Consider the following 22,591-nt stretch of genomic DNA (forward strand, 5'->3'; position numbering starts at 1 on the left):
CTGACCTATTTTAATTGGGCCAATTTTTTTTTACAAATAAATAGTTAAGAATAGAAAGTATGTGGACCTTTCGAATGACATCTCTTTGTCCTTGGTCTTCGACGGACATTATGTGGGGATGAAGCGATGTTAACTGCTTGATATTGTGGAAAGTAGGTTATGGAAGGAAGGTCGCATATGATTTAAAAATTAGAATGGGGTATTATGAAGTATCTCATTTATGGCCTCAACCTTCTTTTTGCACCCTACCGTTGGGATTTCCACTAACGTGATACTATCAATCCATAAGAATAAGCCTTACAAAAATCTTGTTTTTTTTCATAGCTTGAACATGTTATCCAATAGACTTGTATCTCTAAGACGACAACCTATTGTTGATGATGGAGATTAATGAAGTGAGAGAAGTTAGCAGTTCTGACATCTATAACACCATTTAAGTGTGCAAGAAATGTGATAATATATTTATTTTTTGGAATAACAAAGTGATACTGAAGGCAAAATGGTGCACATATTTGGCCATCAAAATAATTCAAAGGATGGGAATTGCTTTGACCAAAATGTGTGGAACTTGTGCTGCCCATGTTGACTCTATAGTCATATCTTCATTCATTGTTATTGGGCTAAAAGATCATTGGATATTTTTAGAAACAAAGTTTGATTTCAAAATTCTTAACTTAAATTATGCTATGAAAGCTCTGCAGTAGTGGTGGAAGATGAAGATTAAGGTGAAATGGATGAGAAAGATATGGTGCATGTCATTGTTAATGGTGATATGACTTTAAAAGCTGAGAAATAAGATAGCATGTAATATAGTTTGATCAACCATAAATAGATATGTTAGCGAGGTGATTTGGGTAGTTAACTTGCATCTCTTGAAAAGGCTTGCATAAGTTAGCTTGCGGGTTAAAAATAGCATAGGGGAGACCATTCATGCAGGGAGGAGTGTTGCTCAATTGGTCCACCAATAGGATGTTGAACAATCTTTTTTTAACATCGTAGTTAGATAAAGATGCAACAATGGTTGCTCGGGATATAGATAATATTTACTGAATGTTCATAATCGTAGATTTCGTTTCTTTGATGAAACTCTTCTTTTGATAAGTTATAGCTTGCTGCTATAAGGAGCATGACTAATACAAATGTTTTACATGACTGCCTTCCAAATACAAGAGTCAAATGACCTTGCATAGCTTTGGCTATTTGTTTTACTTTTTATACTTTATAAGTATACCTTCACTGTTCCTACCCTAGTTTTTTATCAATAAAAGGGTTAAGAGGGCCCTTCCCCCATTTAGGTTGCATCAAAAATACAAAATCTATATTCTAGAGTTCTACAAGAACTCTGGAGCAGCATATCAAGAAAAACTTCATTTTTTGTTATCTTGAAAATGCAACCAGACATGTAAAATAGATGGTTCCTATGTTAAAAATAAAAAGTTCAATCACCCTCTTGTTAGAAAAATATGATATTCTTTTGTGGTAAAATATTTAATAAATTTCATGTATTTCTTTTGATTAAAAAAACTATGTCATGTCATAATACTTATCAAATTTTAAGGTTATTGTTTTTCATTTTTAGAGAACTATATATGCATTATTTTTTATGAAACTAACTGTTGATTCTTGAAAATCAATCATTTAATCACCTACTCCTTGCAATGTCAAACTGCTGGGAGATGGGGCCCCTTTCCATTTTATTGACAAAAAATTAAATATAGATAAATACAATTACAAAAAATTGAAAAGAGTGCCTCAAAGCATTCTAAGAGGGAAAGGCAAGAAGTTTACAAAATCTTGAAATAATATCTCAACTACAGAACAAGTTGACAAGGGTTTTGACAAAAAAGACATGCAGAACTTGCAAAACATGGTAACAACTTTTGAAACAAAATCTCTTTACAACAATATGAGAAAGGAGTTACCCAAACTACTTTTTTTGTAAATGCAAAAAGTCTTCTTCAAAGATCTTTCTGTGTGCAGATATATTTGATCATGCATAGTTTAGGATTTAAAAATATATCTAAGAAATTATTCTATGCACCAACAATTACCATTGCCAGTTATTTTCATTCCTGTCTTTAAAATATTCTCACTTCTGCAATAGATGAAGGCATTCACCTGTTTAGAGCCAAATTGTAATTTAAAAGATTGGATTATGAAATCAATATTTGAAAGATCCAGTAAAATGTCATTCAACAATCGGATAGAAATGTTGTTTTAATGGATTCAGGCCAGCTGATGTTACTGATCAAACTTTTAATGTTTTTCCATGGTCTGGCACATATTATAAAAGGAATTAACTTCTCTTCATTGTGAATACAATTCTTTTCATTTGTGCTATAAAAGGATATGAAAGAAAAGCTTTCAGTATTTTCTTATAAAGGGAAACTTAAATTTAATATTGTATCACCATTGTAGGGATTTCATAATGAAATCCATCATTGCTTTAAATATTTGTTCTAGGAATTTATAAACTTCTGAAGTCCATTCCCAATACATAAAAGGTTGAGTAGTTGTTTCTTTTGTTGTTATACATAAAAAGCATCGATTAATAAGGCTAACGCCAAAACATTGTAGGCAAATTAGATTAAAATTCTGGCTTGAATAATAAGAAAAGGAATTCATTTTTCTCTCTTATAACTCCATTATTCTAGATTTTTAAACATCATTCTCAACATCCTTTTTTTTTTACTTAATACAATCATAAATTCATTTCTTCAAGTAGTGAACTATTGCATCATTCAAAGTAAGTTTAACATCTTCATCCATCTTGTCCAATGCACTGAAACACATAATTAAACCATTGAGAAGAGCTGAAAGTTTTGAAACTTCTTCGAGAAAACTGAGCAATCTATGTATGGGTGCATCTGCTCAACGTTGGTCTCTGGTTCTTTGATAGAGAATAAACCACCTAGCCAAAGCCCCATTCATTCCACCAAAATTTAAGCTTAGTATCATTCCCAACTTCCCACTTTAACATAAAACATATTTCTTTTCAACCCCATAATATACTCTTTCAACTCCAAAGACATATTCATTTTAATCTTTAAGGACTAGAGACTGCTATTCTTCGAATATTTAAGCCTAACAAATAAATCTCACAAAGAATCATATGAGAACGTCCTAAAAGTCAAGTAAATCATATTTGTTGGATTCCATTATTTGAGATTTTTAAAACCAATACCTCCATCCTCCATGTGATAACTGAGGTTATCCTAGCTTAGATGAAGATGGCGGTAGGTATCATCATCTCTCCAAAGGAATCTATTACATTCCCTTGGAATGTAAGAAAGCATGGATTTTGGAAGTCAGTAATCAACCAACTTGTTCAAAACATATTGATAAGACAAGTTCTACCAAAAAATGACAAAAACCTACTTTTTCAACTAGCTAGTCTTTAAAGATTTTTTCTTTTAGGTATTTACAATGATAAATCTTCATTCATCCCATAAACAAAAGTATACTCAAATACATTATAGGGAGATTGATGTAGCCTCATCCAACAAGGTAGTAAGTGCATCGATTCGATCATATTGAATATTAAAGGAACAAAGCAAGACTTTTGGCGATTAACACTAAGGCAAACTTCTATATCAAATTCAGTTAGAATTACCTTGATGTAGGAAAGGGATAGAGAATCGGTTTATACCATTTGCAAAGAAAAAACATGCAAAATTACCTCGTATCAACCACTTTGAGGAGGGAGATGTCCCTGGCATTCACTTCTCATTTGAGCCTCTTAAATAGGATCTCTACAATAGCAATAATCAAGAAGGAAGGAAGAGGATCTCCTTGGCAAATGCCCCTATCTGTCGCAAAATAATCACTTTTTTTCAATTGACAATGACAGCAAAAAAAAAAAAATTAATACACAGCCATTATCCTAGAGACCAATTGTCAAAAAAAGGCCAAAGATATTAGTGACCCTCTCAGAAAATTTCAATCTAAACTATCATAGTCTTTGGAGATATCAAGTTGTAATAGAACTGATTCTTTTTTATGATTTTTCAAGCTATCTATCAATTCATGAGCCATTAAGATTTGCTCTTGGATTAATCTTTTTGGCACGAAAGCTCCTTAGTCCAGTAAATGATACTTTTCTTTCTCCGCTATTAACTTAGTAATGATCTTGTACATGCAATTGCATAACACAATAGAGCAATCATTTTCCAATCCTACAACACCCTGAAACTTAGGAATTAGTGCAATATTTTATCCATTTACCTTCTTGACCAACTTACCTATTTTGAAAAAATCAAAAACTGCTGAGAAAACACTGTTACCCACAATATGTTAGTATCTTTTGTAAAAGTTTGCTCCAAAACCATTAAGAGTAGGTACTTTACCATTTGTCATACTGAAAACAGTTTTGTGGACCTCCTCTTGCAAGACACGTCATAGCATTTTTTCAATTTGAAGTTGTTAGTCTATTGGACCCTGGTATTTATTTGCAAAGAAACTAGATTGCAAGCTACCACCTAAGAAAAAGTGTTTGAAATAACATGTATGAAGATTTAAAATCTTTTTAGGGTCTTCACTAGTAATATTATCAACCACCGACTTAGAGATTCTATTTTTTGGAAATCATTTCAACATAATGCTGGAAAAAGGAAGTGTTTTTATCTATATTAGATAGCCATTTAGTTCTAGTCCTATGTCTCCAAAGCAACTCTTCTTCCTTTAGACAGACTTTGAATTCTTTTCTTAGTGTCATATAATCAACATTAGAAGTGTCCTTAGTTGAATTACTTCTTTGAATTCTCTCCAGTTTTTTCTTGATGACTTCAACCTTATGTGAAATTATACCAAATGAATTTGGGTTCCAGCTCACCAGGTCTCTTCTAGTTTTCTCAAGTTTAGCAGTTTAATCATCAAACCATAGGAGACCTGTTGCTAAGCTTGTCTGACAACTTCTACAGGCATCTATAACAGTCCACCAGTTAAGGAACCTAAAAAGTCTCTTTCCCACACCATTAAGAGATTTAGATATGTTCAAGAACAACTTACCATGGTCAGAGGTTGTTCTAAGGCAATACCTTGAGGGAGAAATTAAAAGACTGTAAAATAAACTAAATCTACGTGGCATTGAAAATTCTCTTCTCCTTTTCTACAATAGACTAAGTAAAAAGATTATGAGGCATCATTAACTATAAATAGACCGCATGCATTAATAAAGTCAAGTAAATCTTTGTATGATGCAGCCAGTAGCGGAGCTACATATAGGCTGGTGTGGGCAGTTGCCTATGTCAACAAATTTTTTTTTATTTATTTATAGATGTCTTATGATTATTTACTTATTTATATCTGTTGTGCCCCTTTAGAAATGAAAATTTTTACAACAATATCCCATAGCCAAAATTTCTGACTCCACCACTAGATGCAGCAGCATGCCATCTACTAGTTTTATTATTTGAGTTTCACATAACGTTAAAAACACTCAATAATAGCAGCGGGGGTAGATATATATTGTGAAAGGACCTAGCCAAGAACTCCATAGATTCTTCACCCACTATTCTATATGGCTGCATCTACACACCACAAATGGAGCACTAAAAATCTAGTCTCCTAACCCTACAATCAATCTTAATCCAATACAGATTGACCAATGCTAATGTTTCGTGACTAAAAATGTTTAGCAACATATTTTAAAAATTTAACCATCTGGCAACATTTGGCAGCCAGTTGATTTTAATCCCCCATAATTATATAATTACATTATGACGACTAAAACATGGACTACAAAAATATGTCAAATTGAGATTTATGGAATTTCAATTGAATTTTTACAAATCCAATTTTATATGTATCCATCATGATTTAGTGGAGACCCAATTTGTCATATCTTGATAAAAAAATGAGGCTTTCTGATGTAAAATGTTTGTGAAATTTCAGATGATTTTCAAGTCTTGCCGAAAACCTATGTTGGATATGGTAAGTAATGGCCCTTTCGTCTCAAACCACAACGGTAATGAATGGCAGGTGCTGGGGAGATTGAAAGTTCTCAACTTCAGATTTTGAGAGAAGCATGTTTGCACGCCAAATTTTCAATCTCTACATTGTCTAGTCGAATCGATACCTCCTGATTGCACAAGTTTGGCTGAAGTTCAGTGACTCATATTCTACCGTCAAATACTAAAAAGATGATTGTTAGTTTAAGAGTTACATTTTCTTGAAAAATTAATAATTTTCCCATAAAGGTCCTCATTTTATTGGATATATTTGGATTTATCATTTACTAATAAAATTTTATAAAAAAAAAAATCATACTTAATAGTTACGGTTGTAAATAAAAGGGAAAATGGCTTTAGAAGTACTGTAACGTTATATAGATTTTTTTTTTCAAATTAAAATAACTATATAAATGCCATCTCTATATTTCAAACAACAGGAAGATCCTGTTCTTCTAATGCATAAATGAGCTCTATGAAGAGTTTCAAATTCTCGGTCCATGCTTTTTAGCTCATAAAATCTAATTGATACTAAAAATTTGATTTTTATATCATTTTTCAGATTTTTGGACACTTACGCCACTTGAAAACGTGAGAATAGGTAAATTTAAAAACTTATCCAATAAAGTGAGCAATATTGTGGGAAAACCTCAAAAACTTTAAATATGGATACTACCCAAATTTATTCGGCTTTTATGAATTATGAGTAGAAATTTAGCTTGATTCGAAGGTCAAAAATTCGGGTAACGAAGTCTTGTTCAGGATCCAGTATCCGACGGGGACCATATCCATTTGCGCTCCCGTCTTCCCCCAACGGATAACTCATCCTGCGCTCTCAGGTCGGATAGGGAGTTCGCGAGCGGGTGCTTCTGTTCTGCAAGCACGGGAGCTAGGACCAATGGCATCCTCCGTCCCTGGGGGCGTCTCTGCCCTTCCACTCCGTACTTTCTCTGAATCCACCATTCCCAAATTGTTCTGCGTCCTGCCCACTTCTTCAAATTCACCGGTCAAGGGTGCCACTCTCTCTCTGCGGTCCCTTGCCCCCTCATTGCTTCATTCCTATAGGGTGCGTGCCGCTTCCGGCCTCGTTGAAGATGGAGGTACTATAGATACTCTACCTGAATCTGAAACGGGGCTGGAATCAGTAGAGGTGGGTTACTCTTCTTGTTCTTGTTCTTTCTCTTCTTCTTCATTCATTCTTTGGAGAAATTCCTCGCGTGTTTCCGACTAATCCTTGTTTGGTTGAGTTTTTCGGTAGGTTGGGTCTGACATTGCTGGTGTCTCGCCACTAGCTTTGAGCGAGGATGCTGAAAGGGTATTTCTGTTAAACCTCTTTCTTTACCTTTTTTCTCCCACTTCTTTTTGAGACGGTATTATTGGTGTTTTAGTTTATGCGCACTTCTGCGTTATCTTGTAATTAGAATTCATGTCCGTCGGAGCTATATTGCGTAAAGCAAGGTAAGTTTCCGCGCTCCTTGCTGCTGAGGTTTATGATACAGTTTTTATGGTTAATTCACAAAATTCTTTTGTTGATTTGGGTCTTATCTAGTGGAATTCCCCAATTTCATTGTCCACACTCTTGACTCAATATCGTAGTTAGGTCCTTGGTTTCTTAGTTTTTGTTGCGTGAAGTGTTCTCGCTTCTTTGGGGACATAATTTCATGTTGTTCTTGTCTGCCTATGCTTCATCTTTTGAACAGCCAAGTTGTCGTTTATCAGGTCAAAGTAAGGGGCTTCTCATGTTTGATATTGATGTTTTCGGTTTCTTTTTTCCTGATGAAGAAAAGGACAAAACATTTCTAAAGGAGTTTGTGTACTTTAAGATGTAAATAATAGTTTGTTTCACCTAGGGTATCCTAACATCTAAATTCCTGGTCTCTGTACATGTATTATGAAATGGAAGATGAAAGACTCTTGTATGTTTTGTGTACCCATACTATGTCTTTATCTAATAAAACACGATTCCTTATTTCCTTGTTTTTGGCTTGAGGTAGGATTGCCCTTTGTTCATGGTTCAAATTTGCTTCTCAGTGCAACTTATTGGATGTTAAGAGGATAGCTGGATTTCTACTGGGTACATGGTGGTGTGGCTTGCTGATATACATTTGCATGTATCTTAACCTTGCCAGGAGTATGGTGCATTTAGTGCCACCTAATTATTCAGCTTCAACAATTTGCAGCAATCAAGCATAGTCTCTTGGAGACTTGGATAGATATCTTCAGTAAGCAAGACATGAGAAAAGAAAAAAAACTAACAATAGCAATATGAACATAAACTGAATATTATTATGACAAGTAATTTACTCTTCTTCTGTCATATAAGTTCAACAGGATGAGGTCTGATCAGATAGACTACCATGGATAGTTTCAATGTGCATATCTCATTAGATAAGAAGTGGGAAGGTAAAACCTGGTGATCTTATGCCCAGTGTGGGGCCACTTGCAGTAGTGTACTTTTTTTATCCCTCCAATGAATAGAGATGAGCAGAATGCACCACTACATTGAGATATATGAATAATCTTTTTGAAGCAGAGCCACTCTTAAATCCCATATTCATAGGCCCCTGCTAGGTTTGAGAAGTACACTTTAGGTGCAGGGTGGGCAGTTCGTTCTTGATCAGTCTAAGGTGAACCAAGTACTTGGGCCTCTTTTTTCTGCTATTAGGAGATGATACAGAAACTTTTAGCTAGAAAAGATGTCACCTAAACACCCATTCTTGAACAACGCAAGGGGAACCAAGCAGAGGGGATTTCATCTTTTCTGATGCTTCAGCTGAGAGGGGATGATTAACACAATTTTTTTCTGGAAGGAGTCACCGACTAGGAGGAAGACTGATAGGTTAAAATCTGTAGTTTAGAAACTGAAAGGATTCAAAGACAGCCTAACTTCCATTTCCACCAGCTCTTGAGCATATCTTATCAAGAAAACCAAAAAGGTACTAAATCTTATTATACAAGTTGAGTATGTTGTTGCTTCCTTGGGGAGCTGCTGAAAATATGCAGTTTGGTTGTAATAGCTCTTTCTCCATATTGAAGCCTATTAGTGGTTTGTTCTAGTTCCAAAGTGTCATCTTTCTACTGCTACCCAGGAAAAGGCTCAGCAACTGCCCTAATATCATGATTCTGTTTAACATTTTTTTCGACGTCCACCTGCATGTACAATTTGTGGTGCTTCAATATGGTTCCCATTGCTTACTATATTAAATAAACACAATGATATTTCATCTCTACTTATGATGAGTATTCATCCATCAACTGCATATTGTTTGCAATGAATACTTGCTGCTGGGTCTACACTCCAATTACTTTCATTATTTGGTGGATAAAGGAAACCAGCTCATAAATTTTAAATACTTCAAGTAGATGATCTAAACAATCCCAATTGCTGGAGTTTTTTGTTTCCCAATTTTTTTTTTTCAGTTGGCTAGAAAACATGCACATGCATGGAACCTCTCTCTCTCTCTCTCTCTCTCTCTCTTGCTCACTCTTGTTCTCTATCTCTCATGGACATAGTATCTCCACAGGAGACAAGCATGTCGCCATGTTTTCTTCTGATTTTTTCATTAGAGATGCACAGGAAACTTTAGAATGTGTGAGTTTGTTGCTTATATGTTGGTAGGGGTTGGCATGTTTCCAGGTTACTGAATAGGATACTGTAAGACGAGACAGTGCTGTTATGAGTATGTCTGGCCTTGGCATTATTCAGCTCTAATTCAGTTTCAAAATGCAAAGTGATGGTTGAGTCTGTAGTCTCTGTAAGCAAATCTTGTCAATCAAAGGTCTCAATAAAGAGAAGTGAAACTGCATCAACCTTGTTTAGAGAAGGGAATTGTCCTCCGGATGTACTGTGATTCTTCGCTTAAAACATGGTATTTGTCTGACTGCTATGATAATTCGCCTGAATCTTCTGATTCAGATAAAGTCGGTGGAAAACTGTTTCAATTTGGTAGCCGGTTCAAGAATGCTATGTCTCGGCTTTTAAATATCTTTAAAGTTTAAAGTATTTTAAGAATTTTCTTATTTTTAATTAATTTTTACATTTCATTTACTTCTTCCAGAAAATGTTTTTTTTATATTTTGAACATTCACAGCCGATTCAGCTGAATCGGTGAGTTAGCCTATTCACAAAATCAGTACCTTCAGCTATTCAATTCACAAACTGATTTTTAGAGCACTGCTTTGCATGTGAAACCTCTTTTTATTAACCTGCTTTTTGCATCTTATACTAACTGTGCAACTGACATTACCTTAGAGGCTTAGAGAACAGTATTCAGCTCAATTGCTGATGAAAGGTTGAACTAGTTCTCTTACTTGGCATATTTCTCATTGAGGAATTCAAGTTGCTCTTTCCTTTGTATTACATTGAGGAATTCAAATAGCCATAATTTTTCACAATAAATAGGAGTTAGCATGTCATTGCAACTAATATCCGTCTTCAATAGCTTGTTGTTGTACTGTCATCTTAAGGACTTGAACTGTGTGGTCAGATGGCACCCAAGCAGAAGATAAGAATCAAGCTTAGATCTTATTGGGTACCCTTGATTGAGGACTCCTGCAAACAGATAATGGATGCTGCTAGAACTACCAATGCAAAGACCATGGGCCCTGTTCCTCTGCCTACCAAGAAGCGGATATACTGTGTGCTTAAATCTCCACATGTAAACAAGGATGCACGCTTTCATTTTGAGATTCGGACACACCAACGACTCATTGACATTCTTTATCCAACTGCCCAGACCATTGATTCTTTGATGCAGCTGGACCTTCCTGCTGGGGTGGATGTAGAGGTTAAGATTTAATGAACTTCAATGTATTGTGATAAACCATTCCCTTCTAGTTTTGTTCAAGTTTGTGGAGTACAATTTTGCCAATGTTAAATTTGGTGATGTCCATGTTTTCTTACCAGGTTTGTCCTGTCATCACTAATGTTTGTTGAGTGATTCTGATGCAAGCTTAGGCATAATATAGTCAACTACGTTGTATTCATTCTAGATGTACTGACAAAAGTGGTGTAGCTACTTTTATTGTGTAAACAGTTGTTGGACATTGCCCATGCCATCAGATATGGGTACCACTTTGTTTCGGCAGTAGTTCAACAGTAGCTCTGCAGAAAGATGCCAAATGCAAGTTTAATGTGCAAAAATAGAGAGAGACTTATCTTTGAACATGGAACTGTTGTAAGCATCACCTCCTCTTAGAGAACATGCTTTTTATGGTGTAATTTCTAATCCTTTGAACGATGGGAGGGCAAGCCTGAGCTAAGATTCCAGGTTTTTGATTGAGATGTTGCGGTTCTTGCTCTCATCATCCTTTTCAAAATGTTTCTTTTATAAATAGCCTCTTCAGGATGACCTCAATTCTCATTTGCAGTTGAACCCAAACTTGTTGTGCTTGCTCTCAAAGGCCGGACAGTTTTTGTTAATGACGGTAACCTGTGGTTACCAGTTCACTCATATTGGCAAAACACATCAGTATTCCGCAAATTACTCATTAATGCCCCGTGCTGAAAGAATCATCCCTGAAAAGGCAATTAAGTACTCCAATGCCTCAGTTTCAGACCCTAATGGATCGGAGTAGCTGAACTCAATGCTACTGGCTCCAATAGTCCATTCTTATCTCAGCACGAAGTCCTATTTTTGACTCTCTCCGATCCCAGGTTTTTGCTATTACAAAATAGTAGCTCCTCATCTTGTGGCCATAAAAATATGCTGATGAGTGATTTGAAGCATAAATCTATCCGCGTACATTACGTGAATGTTTACTCGAGTGAGGTCGCACGCTGCTGATCGCAAGCGAGAAACTTAGTCATGGTGATTAACAACCAGGCTTAATTTCATTTCTAGCTGACGTTGGAGGGAACCCACTCCATGAACTGAAAGCATTTTGTAAATCCTCGACACTGCTGTCGTCTGGTGCTCACATTTGCAACCACTAGGTTAGGGCTTCAACTCGTGACAAACTTCGTAGATCAAATGATCAATTAATTTTTGGGGAACAGGATGTATCTTAGAAAGATCTTACAGGATGGATGTTCTTATTTTACAGACGCAAAAAACCATTCTTGCACACAAAAGAATATAACACAAGCTGTGCTGCATTGAAATTATATATATATATATCCAAAGTCACAAAAAAACAAAAAAAATGTGTGAACTAATACTATATCATCAAAATATCTCACTTTTTTCTCATTGTTTTCCTCTTAACTGTCCATCATGATGGAGACATCCCTAATTAGATGATTGAGTGACTTTGAAAAAGTCAGAATCACAATTCAATTATATTATATAAATAAATAATTATATGTATGTTCATTTATTTATTTAAATGGGTTAAGGAGAAGCCAAATAACCATCTAAGGTACCCTAATACCATCGCAAACATGTCACGCATTGTCCAAGACAATGAGGTGGAGAAAGATAATCTTTGACCAAATGAGGTCGAACACGCACTTTGCTTTCCCAAATTGGGGGGATGTGTACTAAAGCAACTTTGCTAGCTTTTGCGATTAAGTGTTATGTAAGCCATTGGTTTTCTAATTGCGCAAGAAACACCTTATTACAAAAATTTCCTGAAGTACTATATTATCTTCAGTAAATCAATTGTAGTAGCACGTCTATGAAGTTACGGTACTAAGCATAGAAAGAACATGTCAAACCATATACCTAAAAGTGTGACACTGTCCGGGGAAAAATACTCTCTAAGAATTAGATACATCAGTTACCCCATTTAGCCGATCTGCATCTAAAGTGCTACTTGAATAACTTCCAACTTCCAGCCAAGCCGCACCTTTTTCCCAGCTTATTATAGTTGTTTATGTGCATACAGTGTTGAATTTAAATATATTTAAAGTACTATTGTTCTTGAAACGGCTCCGTCTTAGATGAGTTATGCCCACTATGGTTTAGAATGTCAATTTTTGCATATAATGGAACAAATGGCATCAAAAGAGACTCGAGTGTTAGGCAGGGAAACAAGCTGAATCGACCAAGCAAGGCGTCACCGAGTCAGCTCATTAAATCGCTGAGTAGCTTGAATTGGGTTCACGTTAATCATGGTCCCAGCTTTGCCCATTTAATGGGGGATAGTGGCATGTTAAGGCTTCAATATATGGTATCTGCTAATCAGTGATGAGCCAAGATAAATCTTAATTCAAGCATCAATTTGTTTTTCAATAGGGTCTTCAACCGGCTGAAAATTTTCAGCTTATCATTCCAATTTACATATCCAAAAGCACATAGTCTAATGTCAATTCTTAAATTTGAAGCACATTATGTGTCATGACATATAAGGGTAAAGCCAAAAAAATTTCATGAGGAAGGGCAAATTAAAGTTTTTAAATTTTGATTAGGGCTGAAATATCATTTTTCAAAATGTTTATATAAAACAAGTAAAATTTACTAAAATTTAGATGCAAATTTAAAAAAAAAAAATTTGAGGTGGGGTCAGGGCCCATGCAGGCCATATAGTCTGCTGTGCAAAAAACTCACTGTTGTTAGCTGTAAACCTTCTTTGAACGGAATGTATAATATTTCCCCTGGCCCTGTACATGTGCTCATGCAAGTAACCAAATTTAGGAAAAGTGAAGTAGATCTTTAGCTGGTTCAACTAATGAGTTTAAGCTGACTTGAACAAATACTGCCCCTTCTGCTTAACTCGATAGCTCCTGCCAAGTAAGTTCATGTTCGACTTGATAGCTCATTTACGGATGCCAATGGATCAGACATATCCAATTATCAATCTGAATTCCAAACCATTTAGCTGGATCTGGTAAAAGGAAACGGGATCTCACACTAATGTGACTCAGATAAAATATCCAGTTTCACAAATAAGTGCTAAAAATTTAGATATGCGAGTTTCATATTCTCTTCAGCCCCTGCTCACTTCTGCCTTGAGATAAAATACTGCAGGAGCTAAAGCCCTCCATAGGATGGCCTTGCTTTCCCACGACCCCTGGAAGACCAAAAGAGCCATAAAACAAAGCGAAATTGTTGTCTCTAACGTATCGGCCTTCTTTCCCAATCATGCACAATCCTTAGTCAAACATGGTTAAGTGAAAACATGCAGATTCTTCAGCGAACTTGTCGCAAGCACTTACCTCACCCCCAAGGGATGTGACAGAATGAGAGGGCGGAAAATTCTCGAAATGGCCCTGTCCCTGTCTTTTTCACCATGATTCTACCACAGGGACGATCTACCTACCTTTTGGTCCTCTAAAGGATGCTATACCAAAAATCCCATACTTTACACTCTGGTTCTTTTTTTTTTTTTTTAAATACAGGAACAGGGGCAGAGGCACGTGTGGGTAATGTGTAGGTAATTACCAACACGGAATCATAAAAAGTTACTTATTTTTATATTAAGATCTTCGAAAACTTTTTCCCATTTATATATTGATGTTTCTTAAAAATTTGAAATTTATTACTAGTAACTCTAAGCCAGAAATTTCTAGCTCTGCCCGTCTCAAGGAGGCACCTTTCTATGTGGGTGTGTTGTATCTTCTATCATTTCCATAAGTTGAAAGGACTTTCTTGTGGGGGCAAGGAAGGGGTACTATAAAGAAGGCATGACAAGTATGCACTCTCTTGGCCGATGAACAAGTTTATCACATGAACCCATTATCACTCGGCGCTTGTCAAGAAGAAAAGAAATCACATAAAGCTACTATTCTATCCCTAACGTTTGGTTTCATTAATTAGACGTAGCCAATTTGATTTCCTTTTACTGTAGAAAAGGGCACGAAAAATCTGCTACCAAAAGGGAAACGCTTTACTTTTTTGTAATCTTTAGCGGTATTGGCAGAAAGTCTGCATTATAGGATTAGAAATATGTTTGTATTTCAAAATTTTCACAAGTGCTACTTACTTTCAATAGATCAAATGTGTTCTTGAAAAGCTTTTTTCTTTTGGAGAATAGAAAGGAATCATGAAACAAATTCTGCTAATGGAAATCTTGAGATTAACTTGCGCCAAAATTTGAGATCGTCGTACACACCAGGCCAGAGAGCTTATTGAGGGAGGCGAATTATCTCATTTTCTCGGCATTGGGTTCCACAGCCTGCCTATGCCTGCCTATTATTAGGTGAGAAACTAAGCTGAACTATGTCACAACAAGAATAGGCTAAATCTAAGAAAAAATTACAAATCACGGATCAACAAATGAGCGGTGCAGGAATCGACCCTTATCTTTTTGAACTCATCAAACAAGCCAGCAACTTTTTTTTCAGTTTTTCACTTCTCACTAAAAAGTGGGTATGTTCACAAGTGTTTTGAAAGAAACTTGTTTCAAGTGTTTTGAAAGAAACTCGAACTTGACTGGAGCTCAAGTCGAGTTTGATTTCATTAGCTTGAGTAAAACTTGAACTCGGCTCGATCTTGACTTGAGCCCAGCCAAGCATTTCATTAAATAAAATTTATTTCTTTAAAGAAAAAGGTATCATAGAAGCTCTCACCCACCACCTGAATACTCATCTGAACCACCTCTTTTTCTAATAAATTTATGAGAGGTATTTTATATATTTTCTTTTTTTTGTAAGTGCTACTTACTTTATGTTGTTGAACTCATTTCTTAACACAAACTTGACTCATTTATGAACTTCGCGTAAAGTTTATCAAGTGAGTTTGAGTCAAGCTAACTCGAGCTCGAGCTCATGAACATCCTTATTAAAAAGTATTCGTAAATGACCAATTACTCCTAACAGAAATTTTTGGAAAAGAAGAAGAAGGGCTTGCTGGAGAGGGGTGACAGCCATCGCCTGAGAGGACAGCCAACAGCCGTTGGCCCCGACTTGTAGTTGTGGCCACCAACGACGAAGGGCAACGGCGAGCAAGACCCTCAAATGTCAAGCGAGAGTTGGCCCTGTTGAACAGCTCATTCGTTGAGCGGCAATTTTGTAGTTTGTTCCTCAAGCCTTTCTCCCTATCTTAGTTTTGTATTTCTTTCATTCAACGGTGAGAAAGTTGTAAACCAGCCATCCAATTCCACATTTTCCAATCAATTTCGGCTGAAATAAACAAGCCCAAGTGTCTTACTAAAGCGCAAACCTTTTGAGGCCACTCGTTTTATTAAGCAAATAATGTCTATAAAAGAATATAGCGATCTTTATGGGAACAATTCATACTAGAGAAAACACAATTTGAGAGGACGAATATCTATTCTTTATTCTATTAAAGCACCATGACCTAATTTGTCTAGGAATGTATATAATAAGTCGCACCAACTTAGGCTCAAGCTTCAGTTGGGAGACTCCACTCGCTTAACCCGACTCAATTTTCTTTTTTTTACAAAAGTTTTAAAATGAGTGGACGATGGGGCTCCCGTAAAGATTTGCGGAAGCCAGTAGGTGTTCTCCTCCGAAAATTAGAGTTCTGTTGGATTGGATTCAGGGATTCGATGGCCCTAGAGAGATAGGAAGTTAGTAATAATGTCTATTCTTTCTCTTTTGTTGTTTTTGGAAGTTCTTGTCTCTTTGGAGATATTGCACTGTCATCGATGTGATGCCTCTGTATAAACAGAGAGTTGATAGTGTCTTTTCTTCTTTGTTGTAGCTTTCTAGTACTCTAATATCTTTGTTTCATGGAGGGTATGACCTTGCTAGATGGTGGTAGGAAGGATGGCATTAAATCTGTTGACCATCAACTTGGATTTAAAAGAACGACAAATGTTTGGGTTTCTCCATTGCAGTGTGACGCCATCGATCTTCCATTCTTCCTCCTCTACACCAACAGCAGCAGCCAGTCGACTAGTCCTGGTTGAAGGGGAATATCAACAACTGAAGCCCACTCCTATATTTGTCTCCATCTATAGGTGAAAGCTAAGGAGAATCTCTCTTCCTATTCACTATAACTGAAGCTCTTCCATGCTGCCATGTTTATATTAATGTGAGTGTTCACTGTTCATTCCCTTGAAAACTTGACTATTAGAAGCACTTTCTTATAACTGAAATTTCCTGGCCTTAATAGTGAAGGCTTCAAAGAAGGAACTCTTTGATAGAATGGCAACTATGGTTTCTAAGTCTTACCTGGATTTTTTCTTTGCTATCAGTCTTTTATCATACAATCAGCATGCATACTCACTTAACATCACTTATGTTCACAAACACATCTCCAAAGAACTTAAGTAAGATGAAATGGAGCTCTAACTAGGTAGTAACCGAATTAGAGAAAAATCTCTAACCTACTTAAAGTCTTTAAAGAATATTAAAGTGACTTCAAAAGTGATTTCCAAAGTTTTTTCCAAATATTTATAAATATTTCTCAAATCAAAATGTCTTACCCTCTCAAAAGATTATTCAAAACTTTCTACAAAATTTGAAACATCAAATCTTCAATATTTTCTCAAATACAATAGCGTATTTAGAATTAAAAAGATGTTTAGGCCACAACAAAATGTATCAAGGATAAGTATAGTCCTTGGATTGATTACCCCTGGTAAAGGAGCTGGGAACGGTCAATCCTCGTACCGACAAGTGAGTTCCTTTCTCTCTCATTTTCAAAATAAAATCTCATTTTCCTAGAGCACTCCAAAAACCAAAAAATTTTTGGGGATGCGAACAAATGGCAACCATGATGGGACCCATCATATGTTGCTGATGATAAAGCATGTTCCCTTCTTTGGCATTGACCCCTTCGGCATTCCATTACATTGCTTGGTGATTGTGTTTACTTTCTTGTGCATAAGACTAATTGAGTTGGATCAATCATGTTCACTTAGATTTAGTATCAAATACAACCCTCCTCAATTTAAGACTTGTTTGAAAATCATGTTTGCTCTTTTATTTATTTTAATCATCATCTTAGGCAACATTGCATTAGAGACAATCGATTTTGCATGCTTGCTCATATTTCAAAAACTCCTCATACCTATTTGTCCTGATCTTCATATTGTAGTCTTAGCCAGTAATACAAGACTATGCCTTACAATTGGACCACACCTTGGGCAGGAAAGCCCCCTCATTAATACCATGAGTGGTAACTTATGGTATATTGACGAGTGATCAAGAGTGGACCACCTCCATGAACTAAGAACTTTTGATATGCAATGCAAGTAATCTTTTGTTATCAATTTTAATTTCATCCATTCTTTCCTTGATCCTCCTCTTTACAGGATGTCAGAACTCAACATGTCTCATTTTCTTCCTTTTCCTCGAAAGTCCCCCCCACAAAGCATTTATCAAGCAAGCAGTCGGTAAAATAGAATCTACGACAGTACCTGAGTCAAATTTACTAGAATGATTCAGATTAAAAAACAAGAACATCTCTCATCCTTAGTTAGTGATCCAATTGAAGAGATTAATATTGAAACTAGTAAAAACCCTAAAATCCTTCAAATTAGCACCAGTTTATTAGTAGACGAAAAAAAAAAAATTGGTAGACTTTTTTATAAGTAACTAAGAAGCTTTCATATGGACCTACGAAGATATGCCAGAATTAGACCCCCAATTGGTTGAACATCGTTTGCCCTTAAGTCCTAGTTGTAAGCCAATTAAACGAAAGTCTTACAAGCTTGATTCTCCAGTAGAAGGACCTGTAAAAGAAGGATTAGAGGACCTACTAAAGGCAAAATTTATTCGTGTCATCGGCTAACCCAAATTGTTGGCTAATATCGTGATGGTCCCCAAGAAAAATGGTAAAATCAAGTTATGCATCGACTTTCGAGACTTGAACAAAACAATGCTGAAAAATGATTATCCACTTCCAAACATTTATTTATTGGTAGATAGTACTGCAGGTCATGCCATGTTCTCTTTTATGGATGGATATTCAGGATATAACCAAATCAAATTAGCAGTCAAGGATCAACCTAATACCAATTTTTACTACACCCTAGGGCACTTTCTCTTACATGGTGATGTCGTTTGGGTTAAAGAATGCTGGAGCAACTTATCAACGAGCCATGATTGCTATCTTCCATGACCAGATACACAAAATCATGGATGCATATATTGATGACATATTGATCAAATCCAAGACAAGAGAAGATCACATTGAACCCCTTGCCTAGGTGTTTGAGAGGCTCTTACAGTACAAGCTTCATTTGAATCCTCAAAAATTTGTCTTTGGAGTTGAATCAGGTAAACTTTTGGGTTTCATGGTCAGTAAGAGGAGGATCGAGATAGATCTTACCAAAGTTAAAGCAATCATCGATATGCCACCACCTGCCAATATCAAGGAACTGCAAAGTTTGCAAGGGTGAATCCAGTCCATCAGACGATTCATTTTCAATCTAGCAATTAGATGCAAACCATTCAATTAGTTGCTGAGGAAAGATGTCAAGTTTGAATGAGGTTTTGAATGCCAATAGTTGTTTGAAAGGATCAAGAAATACCTTTTAAATTCATCAATTTTAAAACCCCTAGTGTTGGATAGATTATTGTTGCTTTAAGTCACAATGATTGAGTCAGTATGTGGTGGATTTTTGGCACAATATGAGGAAAGAAGTCGTATTAAGCATGTGATTTATTACATTAGCAAAACTTTTGTCCAGTACGAAAAGAAGTACTCTCCACTAGAAAAAACTTGTCTAGCATTGGTTTGGATGTATTAGAAGCTGAGACATTATTTATTAGCTTGTGAGGTCAAAATACTCTCCAAGCTAAATCCTCTTAAGTATATCTTGGAACAACCCTTTCTTAATGGGCTTAATGGCAAGTTTTGCTGATGCAATACGATCTTGAATATGTGTCCCAGAAGTCAATCAAAGGACAAACAATTGCGGATCAATTAGCAGACTTTCTCCAATACGAGGAAATCAAAGCGAACGTTGAGTTTCCTTATGAACATGTACTAAGATTGGAAACAGTCCTGGTGCGGAAAATGTTCTTTGATGGATCTAGGAATGTAATAGAAGTAGATATAGGTATCCTACTTATTACTCCGGAAGATAAAAAGATCTCAGAATCCTTGAAACTCGATTTTTCATGTACCCATAATGTGGCTGAATATGAAGCCCTCATGCAAGGACTTCGTTCTTTACTGAGTTTTTAAGTAAAAAGGTGCATGCCTTCGGTGACTCTCAACTTATCATAAATCAAGTGAATGGAGAATGACAAGTCAAAAATGAAAAATTGGTGCCATATCAAGAGATCGCCACCTTCTTAATCCATCAGTTTGAAGAAGTACAACTGGTTCACATAAAATGAAAACGTAACCCTATTGTGGATGACATCGCAAGTCTAGGATCCACCATCTACTTTTGAACCAATGAAGCAATCCACTCTTTTGATATTGAAAGATTAAAACACCCTGCTTTTGAAACGGTGAAGCATGTTCATCATGTTCGAGAAGGGAATACACCTTGGTATTATGACAACAAAAGGTACATTGAAAGCAGAGAATTTTCATCTGAAATATCCAAAAATAAACAGAAAGCAATTCAACGGCTGTCAGCAAGATACTTCATTCTTGCAGGGGTGCTATACAGACATGGATTTAGTACTGAATACTCTCAGTGCCTTGATGAAGACGAGATAAAAGAAGTCATCAAAGAGTCACATTGAGGAGACTGTGGGGCCATGTTGGTTACCAGACCCTCACCACGCAGATAATTCAAGCAAGATATTATTTACCATGCAAAAAAATTGTTACCAATTCATCAAGAGATGTAAAGAATGTCAACAACATGCTCCAATGATCCATGCACCAACCTCTCACTGCATTTTGTGACATATCCTTGGCCATTTTCAATGTGAGCATTTGACGTAGTTTGACCAATATCCCCCTGTAGCTTCGAATGGCTATAAGTATTTTCTTGTTGCAATGGATTATTTTACCAAGTGGGTAGAAGTCATCATACTCAGAACAGTAGAAGGGCATCATGTAATATCCATTATTCACAAAAATCTTCTTTATAGATTTGGAGTTCTTCTTGATATAGTATCTGATAATGGGATTCATTTCAAAAATGGGCAAGCAGAGTCCACCAACAAGATCCTTATCATTCACACCATGCATCATTTTTTAGCTCCTTATTACCCCCAAGGTAATGGGCAAGCAGAGGCCACCAACAAGATCCTGATCCGAATCTTGGAGCAGACAATAGAAGTCGAAAGAGACTGACATGAAAAGATGCATAATGCTCTATGGGCATATCGCACCACTATGAGATCTCCAACAAGTGCTACTTCAGCAGAGCTAGTCTATGGAACAGAAGTAGTTCTACCATTACATGTGCTGAAACCTGCTTTTGAAGTTTGCTTCTCTCATAGAACTTCCTCTAAATAAATATCAGCAGAAGAGACTAATGCAGCTCGATTTGCTAAATAAAAATAGGCTAAAAACGGCTAAGCATGCTAAAGCCTATCACCAAAGGGTGGCTCAACAATTTGCCAAGGCACATCCAATCCATAAACCAACTCACACAAAAGAAAGACAAATGAAAAGACAAAGATATGGAAAGTTATCGAGAGATAGTTCAAAGTGAATGACTTAGTCCTATGATCTGTGGTGTACCTTAGAGGACGACCACAGGGTAAATCGGCATTGAATTGGAAAGGCCCATATATTATTAAGGAGGTCTTGCCCTGTAATTCATACCAACTGATTGATGCTGATGGGGTGGAACTTGCCTATCCTGTTAACGCTCTTCACCTCATGAAATTCTAGGCCTAGTCCTCTTGTATTCATTTTTCAGTCAACGACAAATATTTGTGTCTTTCATAGTCAATCTACTACTCATTTTGGATTCTTCCTAGTCATAAAACATAATACACTGGGGCTTTTTTTATTTTATTATCAATCAAGATTTGAGAACAACCCATGCAGGTAATGGGTTAAACCTGCAATGTGATAACAACACACGCAGGTAAGTGGTAAAACCTGTAACGCAAGCCAAAACAACCTATTTAGGAAGGTTAAGCTTAAATTCAATTTCAGCAAACCCATGCAGGTAAGGAGTTAAACCTGCAATATAAGGTCAAACAATCCAATTGGATAAGGGGTTAAGCCTGAAACATCTTTCAAAAAATGTTTTGTTTGAAAAGTAGGAGGTGCTAATACTTGTCACTGAGCAAGGCCAGGTAACAAAAAGGGGCATCTATTATCACCCCAAATTTTTCAAAAAAAAAAGCCACATTTTATTATTCGGATTTAAATCCTAGACTGAGAACAAGTTAGCAATTGTTCGATTCAAAGTGAATCTTCAAACCTATGTGTTTTTACCCAAACACAAATTCAAAACTCAACTTTAGACGTGAGATTTAAACCCAAACTCGACCCACATTTCTTTAGATATATGTTAACGGGTCCGGTCTAAACCCAGACCCAACTTGTTAACTCGTATTACCCTTTTTTTTGTGCGTGTAACATAGGTGAGACGGCCAAGTCAGTGCTTCAGAGGTCGACCGAACTGAGTCAACCGTTCAACTCTCACGCGCGATGAGGATGGCATACAGTAGCTTCCGATCACCACCTTTGTAGATCTAGGCGGACTGCATGAGAATCTGGGGAGCGGCGTCAGATGACTGGCAAGTGACAGAGCTGGATTCATCGGGTGATGGTTGAACCGTTGACAACGTGGGCGACCATTGGGCGGCAGTGGGGATTTTTGACGAAAGGTGTGGATGACCTAAAGCACTCATCCTCCAGCGAGTAGATTTCCAACGACCAACAGAGGCAGCATGGTGGCAAGCAACATCCCGTGGACGG

At 36.5% G+C, this 22,591-nt stretch overlaps 1 protein-coding gene across 1 annotated transcript; it reads left to right on the forward strand.

Annotated features, from left to right (window-relative positions):
- The first annotated feature begins 6,747 nt into the window (after positions 1 to 6,747).
- Positions 6,748 to 10,934, forward strand: LOC116259319 (30S ribosomal protein S10, chloroplastic). The gene is made up of 3 exons (XM_031637072.2): positions 6,748 to 7,098; positions 7,207 to 7,263; positions 10,436 to 10,934. Exons 1-3 carry the CDS (start codon positions 6,847 to 6,849, stop codon positions 10,745 to 10,747), a joined length of 621 nt encoding a protein of 206 aa, XP_031492932.1. The 5' UTR covers positions 6,748 to 6,846; the 3' UTR covers positions 10,748 to 10,934.
- The last annotated feature ends 11,657 nt before the right edge of the window (positions 10,935 to 22,591 follow it).

The sequence above is a fragment of the Nymphaea colorata genome, chromosome 8, assembly GCF_008831285.2.
Source record: "Nymphaea colorata isolate Beijing-Zhang1983 chromosome 8, ASM883128v2, whole genome shotgun sequence".
Taxonomy (NCBI): Eukaryota; Viridiplantae; Streptophyta; class Magnoliopsida; order Nymphaeales; family Nymphaeaceae; genus Nymphaea; species Nymphaea colorata.

What these genes read in the sequence shown, in the direction of transcription:
- LOC116259319 (XM_031637072.2), top strand. Translation starts at nt 6,847, where the DNA reads ATGGCATCCTCCGTCCCTGGGGGCGTCTCTGCCCTTCCACTCCGTACT. An exon ending in CGGGGCTGGAATCAGTAGAG is followed by an intron (nt 7,099 to 7,206) that starts GTGGGTTACTCT and finishes GTTTTTCGGTAG; the next exon opens with GTTGGGTCTGACATTGCTGG. An exon ending in TGAGCGAGGATGCTGAAAGG is followed by an intron (nt 7,264 to 10,435) that starts GTATTTCTGTTA and finishes CTGTGTGGTCAG; the next exon opens with ATGGCACCCAAGCAGAAGAT.